We start from the raw sequence: 12,585 nt of genomic DNA, 5'->3' as shown, positions 1-12,585 counted from the left end.
ACAAAAGAAAAGGCTTACCATACCACCAAAAGTTATACAAAGCTTCCATTGCTCTTTGGCTGCCATCTGAATCAATCAACACCTATAAAATTATGGAAAATGCAACAGTCTTGCTGTTGTAAATCAAAATAAGATGAAAAAAATAATTTGGAAGATAAATCTTTGGCATAGAAAACAAAAAAACGTGAAAAGCGAGCTTGTAATAAGGATACAAAAGCAAGTCTTCCAACAAGTGGTGAAATGGCAGTCATCATGTGTTTTTTCCAGGTACTTTGGACAATGATTGATGGGCACAAGAAGAAATCAGCAAAAGAACTGATTGAAGCAGGAAACTGGGAGTGGAGAATTAGCATCTACAGGTTTTGATATGGCAGAACCCCCCCGGGGTTTTGAGCTCAGTACAGGTCACTTTTCAAAGGTCAGTCGTTACCAAACCTTTACTAATGCTAAACATAGGCCTATAAATGATGTTTAGGCCTATAAGGTTAGCCAAATTGAAGGTTTTGGGTTGCTTCAGTATAGATAAAACAATGACCAGTAACAAGTAAGGTAAGGTAAGATAAGGTAACTTTATTTAAACACGGTATTTCCTTCAGGTATACATTTACATTGAAGTATGGAAAAACTAACTTCCTAACTAATCTAAAATCTAGATAAAAACTAAAATAAAGATAAAAAGAAAACACCTGCTTTTCAAGGAGGCAGTGTGTAAAAACAGAATATCGCTAATTAAATTAAATTATTTGTCAATCGAAATTTGCCTCTTAATTTTCCCTTAAATATACTAGAGGATGTCAATTGCCGCACCTCCAGAGGCAAGCTGTTCCATTAAACACACTTCCGCTGTAAGAGAGACTTCTTTTATAAAATTCAGTACGGGGTTGCGGAACAGCGAGCTTGCATTCATTTTCTCTGAGGTTATAGCTAGTTAAATCGCAGCGATGGACAAAATGCGAAGTCAGATATTCTGTGTGTGACCTGTGGAAGGTGACCTGTGTTTTAAACCTTATGAATTAGGGGCAGCTCAGCTTCATCTCCTTCCCATTCTCCTACTCACTTTGCTGTATTCCCCCTAAATTTACAGTAGGGTCTTAGTCCCAGGCCAATGTTAACAGTTTACCTTTCTTGAACTCGGTCTGGTTCTTAGGACGTAATCAAGGACACAAGCCTGGAAACAACTTTGTAGATGGTCAAATGCACTTGAATCTTCATGTAACACTACATGAATAGAACCTGTGATGACAAAGCATAGAGCCCTCAACTAAGTTCCACCACCCAATAAACAAAAAACAAAAATATTATTTGTTTCTCTATTACAGTAGATCTCCTTGTATTGGTTTTTCTAAGTTTGAGTCATGGCTTGCTTTTTTCTTGAATTCTTTACTTGTTTCTGGCATGTATTATAATTTTTATTTTTTGCAATAACTTTACTTAGGTTTGCAATAGTTTATTCTTTGTTAACTGGCTATGTGTTTTGATTAGCCCTCACAGTTACTATACATGACCTTCACTTTTAATTTGTGATAGAATTTGAGCAAGGATTCATAATGATTCTAACTATTCTATTTTTAATATGAAGAAATTGTTGATAATCATAATGCTACATAAAATTTAGTTTAGACAAAAGCTAATTCAAAATATTCATTCAATAACAAGCAAAAATAAAAGAGAGCTGGTGATGTTAAAACATTAAGTAAAGCTATGATCCTTGCAGTTATGAACGCAATTTTTGCAATTGCGTAGAGAAGCCTGAAAATTTCAGGACTTCAACGGGGTTTGAACCTGTGACCTCGCAATACTGGTGCAACGCTCTAACCAACTGAGCTATGAAGCCACTGACGTTGAGAGCTGGCCATTTGTGGGTTTTAATGTTTCCGTGAGGAATGAGTCAACGATGAAAATGATATATGAAATGTATCATATATGAACTGCGGATATGAAATTAAGTAAAGCTATGATCCTCGCAGTTATGAATGCAATTTTTGCAATTGCACAGAGAAGCCTGAAAAATTCAGGACTTCAACGGTGTTGAACCCGTGACCTCGTGATATCGGTGCGACACTCTAACCAACTGAGCTATGAAGTCACTGACATCGGCAATTTTTCAGGCTTCTCTACGCAATTGCAAAAATTGCGTTCATAACTGCGAGGATCATAGCTTTAGAAAATTTGATATATCATTTCATCGTTGATGTTAAAACAACTGCCACTGAAATAACTTGAATGTTATTGATAACTGACTTAGCCATTGAAAAATGTCCCCATTAAATTTTTACCTGAATTTCTTTTCTTGGATAAATCTAATTTCATAATATATTGACATTGCTTTGAACTTGGCAATGCAGCATCGAAGTCAGCAGCACTGAAAAGATAAACAAAAACAGTGCCAATGATCAATGAAGGGTTTGCTCAGAAAAATTAATGGTGTCAAGCTCAGATCGATTCATACCAGGGTTGCAAAAAAAAGCTAGCGATCTGCAAGATTAAAATCAGCATCAACTTTGTTGTCTTGACCAGAACTACTCTCATCATTGCTGTCACTGACAACCCCATACTATCAAGGGTATATAGGGAATTTTCTATTTACATATTCAAATGCACTTTACAAGCAATCAATCTATGGGTGACACCGGGCATGTGTATTTACGGTCATCCCTGGCAGCCACTATCAGTCCATTATCAATCTCACCCAGCCCATGAATGGGTGAAATGAGGCCTGACCACAACACTGGCAACTCCGTGCCCTACTCTTCTCAAAATATGTGTGGGTTCTTTGACATCCCTGTTTTTGGTTCACTGTTATCAAACATCTTAATTTTTATTGACGACTTTAGTGCCAGACAATAAAAAAATTGCATTCGAATCCTAAAAGGAAGTTACATTGTTTTGAAATGCATAGATAATAAAGTATAAGAAACGATTCAAATGATGTTTACCCAGTGAGTCGGCTAGGTCCACAGCTAACAAATGAATTTAAATTAGTGTTATGATGTCGCTATGACGCATCTCATTAGCGGATGAATTAACTTAATAATAGATTACAGAATTTCTCAAAGAAACAATCCTCACAGAATTAATCAACATGTATTGTGAGACGGGGCCTAAGGTTTATTGTTTTTATCTGAAAAGACTTGAGAGTCTAACCATTTGCAGATGAAATTACAAAGACAGCACTTTCTCCTCAGCTACTTAAAGATGCTGAGTGTTGGTCCAGCAGGAGTTGAACGCGCAACCTCCCGCAAAGTATTATAATATTGATAACGTTAAGAGTTTCTTGGTGGCTTTAATAGCGATATTAGCGGAAGGAAAGTTCCTACATAGGATGGAATCTGGAATCTATGGACTCTAGGTTGAGGTTATGCTAACAACTTGCATTATCTCTTTTTTGGTTCACTAGAGTCTTTCATGATTCTCCTTCTTCTGTTGTGCAATGTGCACTACACCAATATGGATAACATGTCTACACCTACTAGTTCTGTCAGTCACGTGCTGTTTCTCCTAATTCACTGTATCGCCATTGCATAGCTTCAAGTAGTGTTTTAGGTTGTTTTTTGAAGCGCTAGTACTCCCCTAGTACATTACCGTATTGTTGGTTATCATATGTTAAATTTTTCTTTAATATTTTTAAACCTCCAAGTTCTGAAACACAGCCTCTCACCCTTTAACAATCCTGCAAATCTTTCGCTCTATCTCTTATTATATGTTGCATACAATGCATGCTCTGAGTACCTTTTAACTACTGACGTAAACTCTGTTCCTAAGTGAATTTTGAGACTTTCCCCTGTACCAACACCTAAAATAATATTACAAAGACAAAACAAGCAAAAGACAGGAAACATCATCATCATCATCATCATTATTATTATTATTATTGGCATGATCATCTTCATTATCATCTTCATCATCAACTTCATTATCATCATTATCATTACATCAAAGCAATGATCAAAGCAGGGATGGCACAGCGGTGAGGGCAGTCGCCTCCCACCAATGACCTGGGCTCAATTCCCAGACTCAGCATCACTTGTGGGTTGAGTTTGTTGTTTCTCTACTCTGCTTCAAGTGGCTTTTCTCTGGGTACTAAAATTTTCCCCACTCCTAAAAAACCAACCTACGATTTAATACCAGGGTTCTCAACGGGATTTGAAGCAGGCGTTTGCCAAACCTTATGTAGGTGGCTGTGACAAATCAAGTGACTGTAAAAACGCGAACCTAAGGGAGGTTTGGGGGTCATGCTCACCAGAAAATTTGAAAAATTGAAGCTCAAAAATACAATTTCCAGCCTTTTGGGCGTCAAGTTGAAAAAATATTTACGATTAATTTTCTTACAGCTAGATCATCAAACTTTGTCAGCTTGTTTGAAAAATCCTGTTGAAAAAAAACTTGGGAAAAAAGCATACTGTGTAGGCCTGGAATTGAATTATTTCAACGTGAAGGGCTGGGCTCAAGTGAATGTCGCATACCCGGATGTTTACGTCACTGAAAACATGGCGGTTGTCACATATCAAAGCACCAGCAAATTTCTTATTTTTTTATTATATTGTACAAGATATGACAAGAGAAAAGCAAGCAGAACATAAAGTATTAAAGCGGCTTTAAATCCCAAAGTAGGCGGCAATCAATCACTGGGTGCCGTCTTCTATTGAGAACCTTGCTTAACTTTGATTTGATTCCTGTACAGCGCCCCCAATTTGTGCTCCAGTGCTAAATAAAGTTGATACATGTACTTAACCCTTTGACGCTTAAACCGGCCACTTAGTATTTTACTTTGTCCAACACCAGAGTATTTTGCTCTGTCTAACGCCAGACGATTTTACTCGTCAATGGGGACACCATTAATGTCCCACTTAATGCTTTGGTGCGCAATAAAAGACAATACACACAACTTGAGCGTAAACGAGGGGCAGGGAATGTACTGGCAAGGCGCGGATAATACCCACCGCCGGTATGGACTACCGGATGAGGGGCCTCGGCAACTAGCCGAGGGGGTGCCTCATGCCTGTATTGCAAGGCGGGCATAGTTGCTGGCATAATGTCCTGGGGCCAAGTTAACCCAGTCCAGCAGAGTAACAATGTGCCCCCTCCCTAACGGGGCTTCAGCACAGAGCTGAAGGGGTGCCGCAGGCAGCAATTCCCCACCCATGTTTTATTAAGGAGAACTATTGAATAGGTTACAGAAGCTCATAAGGAACAAATAAAATAAAATACAAGAGAACCAGAAAGCAAAACGGGCAGGAGGGAGGGATTAAATTGCTCAACAAAAAAAACAGAACTAGTTGAGCTGTGGAAATGTCAAACTGAGAAGGCTCGCATGGCGGGATGAATGAAATAGCCAAATAAGGTAGTCACATGATGGGTAGTCACGCTCTCCTCCCAGGCGCTGCCCAGTATTTGCTTACCAGCATTAACATCTATTTTATTCTAAAATATCATTAACCCTTTGACCCATTAAGCGGCATTAACCGGCCAGAAGTAGTATTTTACTCTGTCTAACCCACCAGACGATTTTACTCATCAGTGGGGAACCCGAAGGAGTCAATAGGTTAAATAAAGTTCCTCAAAGCCAAAAAACTATTTTCTCATAAATTAAGCTCTGAATAAGAGTAAATTGTGTCCAAATCTGGCCTAGCTTTCTATGGTTTTTCTAAATGAAAGATGACCTCCCAGTTAAAAACATATCGAGCAGTTGCCAGCCTAAAATAATAGAGGAATCCTTGAATGGGACTTGGACTTTATGACCCCACAATAATATTGCACTGCATGTAAGTTATCATTATCAACTGAAGCAATCTGGCAAATTCTAAACCAATCATTACCAAATATGACAGGTTCTCTGCTGCTGACCTCCTGTGGAGTCATGATTAATCCTGATGTCAGAAATTCAGTAACAAGTATGTGGAGCCGAGGTATGTTGATAGTCTCCATGATAACAGACGACACAGCACGAAAATTCGCATACAGATGAAGAAAGGTGAAGATAAAAAACAAAGTCCACGTCAGGCTGGCAACAGAAAAAAATTTACAGCAAAGTGCTCAATCACGATAACATTAAATAATTTACAATTTTAAGAGAAATGTTTAAGACTGTAAAATCAAATACAATAAATATCTAAAGAGCATTAAGATCAGACAAGCGCACACTCTGCAACATTGCCTTGGCCACTGGCTCTCACCTTCATGAATATTATAAATTTATGAAGACAAGACATTAAATACATACCCAACATTTCCTGACACCATTGGTGTTATCACTAACCCAGAGACAAGAGCCAGAAGATTTACCAAAGTTTCCTGTTTTCAATGCATAAAGTATACTGGTAAAGCATCAAATATAAACACATAGATTTTATAATTAGATAGTTGAGTACATCTTACCTGGCTGCCATCTTTAGCGGCCACATCAGCCATGTTGTCTCTCCTGGCCTGGTGCTGTGTCATGGCAGCTCTTGTGGCTCCTCCAGCAACGCCAACTATTGCCTATGTTCCAATAAAATGGTACTGTAAGTGAGATCCTTCACACAGAAAAACATTCTGCGCTCTGTATTGTTGTATAATATTTACTACTATTCATGAGGGTTAGAGGTAAGATCACAGCTGATCTGCATTACAAGGTTCTCCTTATCAGGCGGTAACCAGTAATTAATTTACCGCTTGTAAGAGCACTTATTACCGCCTGCAAACACTCAGAAATCACTTATCCTTTGCAGAACGTCCAACATTAACCAAATGCTTTACCGGTTTGAAAATGTCCTTTACCAGTTGTGCTGAAAACTAGGGAGAACCCTGCATTACCTACAATATGCCCTCGTTATTCATTTACAAACCAATGGACAAAATTACAAACCTTCGATATACTAGACATACACGCCAGAAGGGTAAAATAAGCTTTGAAATTTGGAGATAACATTTCAAGAAGTATTGATGCATCATTCAAAATATCAGCAAATAATCTGTAAAAATAGAAAATTTAATGTCAGGTACATACTATTAGCAAGAAGGGTTTCCTGAAAATAATGGCAAGCTAAATTAATGAATCTTAACTCATTTTATTTCTCTCTCAGACTCTTTTCCAAAAAACACAATGTAACATTTAAGTAACAGAAAACACTTTTTTGCTTCCCTCTCAGAGTAAAAAATCATTTTCCATTATTTTTAAAGGCTCTTTACCTCCATTTCTTTGCATTGCAATCCAAGTTACTCCTGATGGAAAAGAAAACAAGAATAAAAATATGCAAAAAATAATATTTTCTTATGGTTCTTATTAGTATACATTGTATCAAATAATAATATTATCATAACTTTAGCTATACTATTTATTGTTTATCTAATTACTATTTTTTACATTTAACATCTATTTACCAAAGTGGAGGTGGCTAGTGATGGATATTTACCGAGCCGCAAAGGATATTCAGTGTTTTAGTAGCCAATCAGTGTGCACTTTCAATGCTATCCATTATTTTTAAATAGAATAATACTATAAAAAAAGATACCATCTCCATACCCTTGAATCCAAGCAAAGAGAATGCTGCCTACCATTCCAGTACCACCTAGAAGCAAAAAATATCAAACAACAAACCATTGGTTGAATCAGAATGTGCCACTGAGAACTGTATCACCAGCTGATGGTTAACTTTCAGACTCCCAAGCCAGCCTATTTTACTCTGTCTAACGCCACACGATTTTACTCTTCAATTGGGAACCCCTGGGAGTCAATGGGTTAAATAATAGCCACTAGGATCCCATTGCAGTTTTTTGTTTATACCAGTATTTAGAACAAAACTTGAAAAAAAAAAATCCCACTTGAAAGGAAAGTGGTAAGGTTCCATGACCTTACTCCTTAAAATCCATGTCATTGTTGCAGCAAGAGCAGTAGCGTTCTCATCTCCAACTCCATAACCCTTCAACATAGCCTGGGTTGCAAGTGTTCCAGTTATGGAAGAACAAAATGCCTGAGAGAAAAGACAGAAATTATTGATAACTAGTAGGAGGATGATAGGGTCCAAGGGAATGAGGAAGGATCAGAGTTAGGTTATGTCTTACCTGCATGGTGTCCCATACTTGATATTCTAAATAATCTTTACTGACACTCTCAGGGTACCCCTGGGGAAGAAAGGCAGACTGCAAAAGAACATATAAGACTCTTGAGTAAGGACAACTAAAACAAAGGTATGCAACACACAATGGGTACCATTAGGACTTGATAGGAAGACCAAATTGGCTAACTCAATATTGTACCCAATTCACACTATTTTGGAATAAAACGTTTTGTTCCAGTATGCTACGTTATAATGTAAATAAAATACACAAAGAATCTAAACCCCGGGAGATCTGAATTAGGTACGAAATTGAGTTAACCGATTTGCATTGTTATAGGGAAGATATCGTTGACGTAACCCATTGTCATTAATGTGCCAACCAGAGCCCCATTGGCTGTCGAAACAAAAGGTCTTTTGTTCCAGTGGTTGGCAAATTTGAATAACAAAAGCAATGTCTGTAAACAAATATCTTCCCTATTGTTTATTTTATAATTTTAATTTCAAATATTATTTTAATGTCAAATATGACTTACTTTGAAAAATTGATTCACACGAGCAGTAATTGTTTCTGTTTTCCTTCCTATCCTTTCTACGTCTCCACTTTCTGTCGACAATCTATATTTTCTCTCTAAACTACCCGATCCGTATTTTTCTGAAGCAATGACAAATTCATCCACCATCTTGCCACGGTGGAATGGTACAATTTATTTTCTCGTACATGACGTTGCAAACTTCAATTTTATTGTGTTCGAACCAGTCCACTCACGTTCATCAAGGAAGAACTCTTCGAATCCCAACACATGCATCTTTGCGTGAACAGACCCTTCTAAATTACTCGGTGCATCCATGGCATTCTCCCATGGAGTATATACCCACACAGCAATAAGGAATATTCGTTTTTTAAGAACTGCTCATATGGGAGCCATGGATCTTAAAGAAGTGACGAAGAAGCTGAATGAATTTGCTCCATTGCACCTTGCACAAAATTGGGACAATGTGGGTTTGTTGGTCGAGCCATCACCTCCTCATGCCGTCAAATCTATTCTTCTTACAAATGATCTCACTGACAGAGTGGTACAAGAAGCGATCGACAAAAGGGTCAACATGGTGATATCATATCATCCTCCAATATTTGTGCCTTTAAAACGTCTTACTTCTAATACTTTCAAAGAGAGAATAATTGTGAAAATGATCGAGAACAGAATTGCTGTGTATTCTCCACACACGGCATTCGACGCTGTTAAAAATGGTGTTAATGACTGGCTGGCTTCAGCCCTTGGAAATGCCAAAGTGGAGCCCCTCGAGTATTCAAAACAACACAGTTCTTTTCCCTATAAATTATTAACAAGGCTGTCAACCAATCAGAATCAAGATGAGGTGTCCAGACTTCAAGAGAAGCTCAGGAAGATTGATGGAGTGCATAGGGTGGTGATGGAAAGTACGACTAGGTTGGACAATGTTACTTTGGATGAGACATTTTTAGATGCCATCACTTGATTTTCTGCTTACAAAAACTTTAGGTTCTTGGTCAGCAGATAAATGGCCGTTGCCATGAAATGATGCCTTACAGAGGGTACCCTCCCACAGTTTATTTGATGTATGCACAAGCTACTATACATATATATTTGTATCCCTGGGGGGATCCACAGATCCCTTTATTCTGTTGGGGATCTTGGTTATATTAAGAGTGAAGGGTTGTTACCACATTTAAGAAACAAATGTGGAACCAAGCGCAGCAAAGGCATATCAAAACACGGACTGATGCAGTGAAAGAAGATGCTCAGCTTCTTTAGAAAATGTTTTTACAACACTAAAGGTTTTTATGCATGGAGTGGCATTTTATGACTGGAAATCAGGGAAAAGATGACAAGCTTGTTAGAGTTAAACATATACTGGAAGACTGTCAGGAGGTGTAAGAAACTTGTCTACAGACAGTGATTAATATGAATTTGATTTTAAATAAAATCTTGTGTCTCTCTTTCCCCTCATCATAACCTTATGTCTTTCAGAGCTCATGGCACTGTCGAAAACCAACTGTCAATGAATTGTTCTGCAAATGCACTTGTGAATATCCTTCAAGCCCTAACATTACTCCTTCCTGAAGCTGTGGGCAAAACAGAGGTCATTCCTCTGGGACAGGTGATTTCCTGCAATGTAGTTTGGAGAAAAACACTAATTCTTAGACATTTTAATGCTGACGAAGAATTTTCATTTTAGATAGTCTTGTGCACTTTGAACATTTAATCTTCAATCAATGTTTTAACTTCGACCTCTCTAATCTTTGAATATTTCTTTTGTCTAGACTCCACTTCTTGGAACTGGCCAAGGTCGCATTTGTACCCTACATTCACCTACAACTTTGTCAGAATTGATTAGCCGCATCAAAAACCACCTTAGTTTGAAGTATGTCCGTTTAGCAGCCGCGCACCTCAGTGGATCCCAACCGGTCAATCCCCTTCAAAGTGTTGTTCAGACTATCGCATTGTGCGCTGGATCAGGAGCTAGCGTGTTGCGTGACAGAAAAGCCGACGTGTACCTTACAGGTGAAATGTCACATCACGAAGTACTGGATGCAGTGTCACGCGGGGTGCACGTTATCTTGTGTGAACACAGCAACACAGAACGTGGTTTCCTTACGGAATTTCAGATCAAATTGAATTTATTGTTGGAAGAAAAGGTTGATGTTTTAGTTTCTTCAGTTGATGCAGATCCCCTCACAGTTCTATAACAAAAACTCCTTTTTCATTTTGGTATAATCTTTCTGTGAAAAGAATTTTGAACGAGTCTGCGTCGAAATCTTGATTATTGAAAATCTTCGCAATGGAAAACTGAGTCATCTCTTCAAAGAAAGTAAATCATAAATAAACAAACAAAGAAATAATAAACGAGATCTGAATTCTTAAACGGAATTTAGTGTTGTATGACAGGGCGGGGAGGCGGACAACCTCTAATCAGGCATTACTGACAAACTCACCACTGGGCAATTATTTTCGCACAAACATATTGCCGAGAAACACGTGGAACAGGTAGTAAACAGGAACCTGTTACAACTGAGAGATTGTTTTTGCCGCACTTTGGAACAAATGGAGCGGCTCGTGATTGTGGTATGATTGTGTGGCATAATAACCATCTTTACAAGCTTAAGAGGAAACCTAAATTGCAGAAGACTCGACTTTTGTGCGGAAAAAAATGCGTGAAAGACTGTTAAGGGCCGTTTAAATTTTACACTGAACTAAAGAGATGACTCGTTGAAATTTTTTTGCCATCACTCAGTGGTCATTTTGCGTCGTTGCTTGCTCTGAAACCGTATGAGGTGTATCCTCTGCAATTTTATTGAACGAATGCAAAAATGACGACCGTTAATTTTTTTTCTTGAAGCTCGTTAGGACAATTAGGTCAAGGTAAAAAACAATAAATTAGACTGTGTTTTGCTTTTTGTCAATTCCTTGACTTTTTTGAGGGCATGCACATGTATCAGACCACGTGTTAATGCTTGAGTGGCTTTTGCGGTCGCTTTTAGTGGTTTTTTAATCAAATCGAGCAAATAAAGCCAAAAGCCACATTTCTAGGCTCCTTGTAATGTATAAAGACTGTCCAGAGAGATGTTTTTATCACCTAGAAGAATTTGATATGTTCGGATATCTTCGCTGAAAATTGAAGTGTCCGAAAATTTCAGGGAATGAAATCTTCATTTCAGAAATTTCTAGCTGAACGTTACCTTCTAAGAACTTCCCAGCGAATTATTTACTTGTCCGAAACTGCAAGGTGACCTTTTTAAGTGCCAAAAATTGCAAAAATATCCCTTCCGAAAACATAAGGGACTACTTTTCCCATGTTGAGAATCTTTTAGGTGATGTTTTGGCCCGGTGTTTTAGTAAAGAAATCTATAGCTGTTTGGCAACGTAGAACCCAAATTCTTGGAACAGCTTGACTCTCCCGAACACATATTTCACGCTTCCGGATCAGTGACCCCAACCAAAAAGGGAGGGAATGTTGTGTTGCGTTCCTTCATAATCATCCTTTAGCAAGTACTATAACTACTGAAAACTTGTTCGGGACGCAGCTTAAATTGTGAAGAGAAGATACGGAGAAAGAGGGGGTAAATTCTAAGGAAACTGTGGTGCTGCGTCGGTGGGGAAGTAGTCTACAAAAATTTGGTTTTATCAACGGATTTGATAATGTAAATTACCCACCGTACAGAAATTCTAAAAGCTGACGTTTCGAGCGTTAGCCCTTCGTCAGAGCGAATATGGCGAAGGTCGTTTTCGGCGAATTGTAACGGAAGTTATTCGCGCCCTCCTTTCTTTTGTCTCTAAACATTCTTTTGGTCGTCATAATCATGCATAAAAGTTTCGGACTACCGGTATTTACAATCGGCAATCACTGACCTTTTTGCGGCTTTAGTGATTTAATTAAGCGATGTTAAATAAATAAGACACGTGCAGTATTCACACTTTACAGCCTTATTATTGAGAGTGCTAACAAAAGAACTTCTGATGGTTGCTGGGCACGTGATTTATTGTCAAGTAAAATCACATGTTTGTACCAG

The 12,585-nt window shown here is 38.2% G+C and overlaps 2 protein-coding genes across 2 annotated transcripts in view; one reads left to right on the top strand and one right to left on the bottom strand.

Annotated features, from left to right (window-relative positions):
* LOC138047449 (RUS family member 1-like) overlaps positions 1 to 8,732 on the bottom strand; it is a 13,183-nt gene extending 4,451 nt beyond the window's left edge. The window contains exons 1-13 of the mRNA XM_068894301.1: positions 8,570 to 8,732; positions 8,041 to 8,118; positions 7,835 to 7,949; positions 7,502 to 7,547; positions 7,168 to 7,200; positions 6,845 to 6,950; positions 6,376 to 6,477; positions 6,221 to 6,291; positions 5,817 to 6,001; positions 3,730 to 3,793; positions 2,277 to 2,362; positions 1,121 to 1,233; positions 19 to 82 (exon numbers count right to left, since the gene is read on the bottom strand). Coding sequence (XP_068750402.1) covers positions 19 to 82; positions 1,121 to 1,233; positions 2,277 to 2,362; positions 3,730 to 3,793; positions 5,817 to 6,001; positions 6,221 to 6,291; positions 6,376 to 6,477; positions 6,845 to 6,950; positions 7,168 to 7,200; positions 7,502 to 7,547; positions 7,835 to 7,949; positions 8,041 to 8,118; positions 8,570 to 8,716 — 1,210 coding nt within the window. The 5' untranslated portion in view covers positions 8,717 to 8,732. The remainder of the gene's footprint in view (positions 1 to 18; positions 83 to 1,120; positions 1,234 to 2,276; positions 2,363 to 3,729; positions 3,794 to 5,816; positions 6,002 to 6,220; positions 6,292 to 6,375; positions 6,478 to 6,844; positions 6,951 to 7,167; positions 7,201 to 7,501; positions 7,548 to 7,834; positions 7,950 to 8,040; positions 8,119 to 8,569) is intronic.
* A 68-nt stretch (positions 8,733 to 8,800) lies between these two features.
* Positions 8,801 to 10,940, top strand: LOC138047403 (NIF3-like protein 1). The gene is made up of 3 exons (XM_068894245.1): positions 8,801 to 9,484; positions 10,046 to 10,175; positions 10,339 to 10,940. The coding sequence occupies exons 1-3, from the start codon at positions 8,883 to 8,885 to the stop codon at positions 10,762 to 10,764; spliced, it is 1,158 nt and encodes a 385-aa protein (XP_068750346.1). The 5' UTR covers positions 8,801 to 8,882; the 3' UTR covers positions 10,765 to 10,940.
* Positions 10,941 to 12,585: the final 1,645 nt, after the last annotated feature.

This window comes from Montipora capricornis, chromosome 4 (genome assembly GCF_036669925.1).
Source record: "Montipora capricornis isolate CH-2021 chromosome 4, ASM3666992v2, whole genome shotgun sequence".
In the NCBI taxonomy this organism is placed as follows: Eukaryota; Metazoa; Cnidaria; class Anthozoa; order Scleractinia; family Acroporidae; genus Montipora; species Montipora capricornis.
This window is presented reverse-complemented; position numbering and strand designations above follow the sequence as displayed.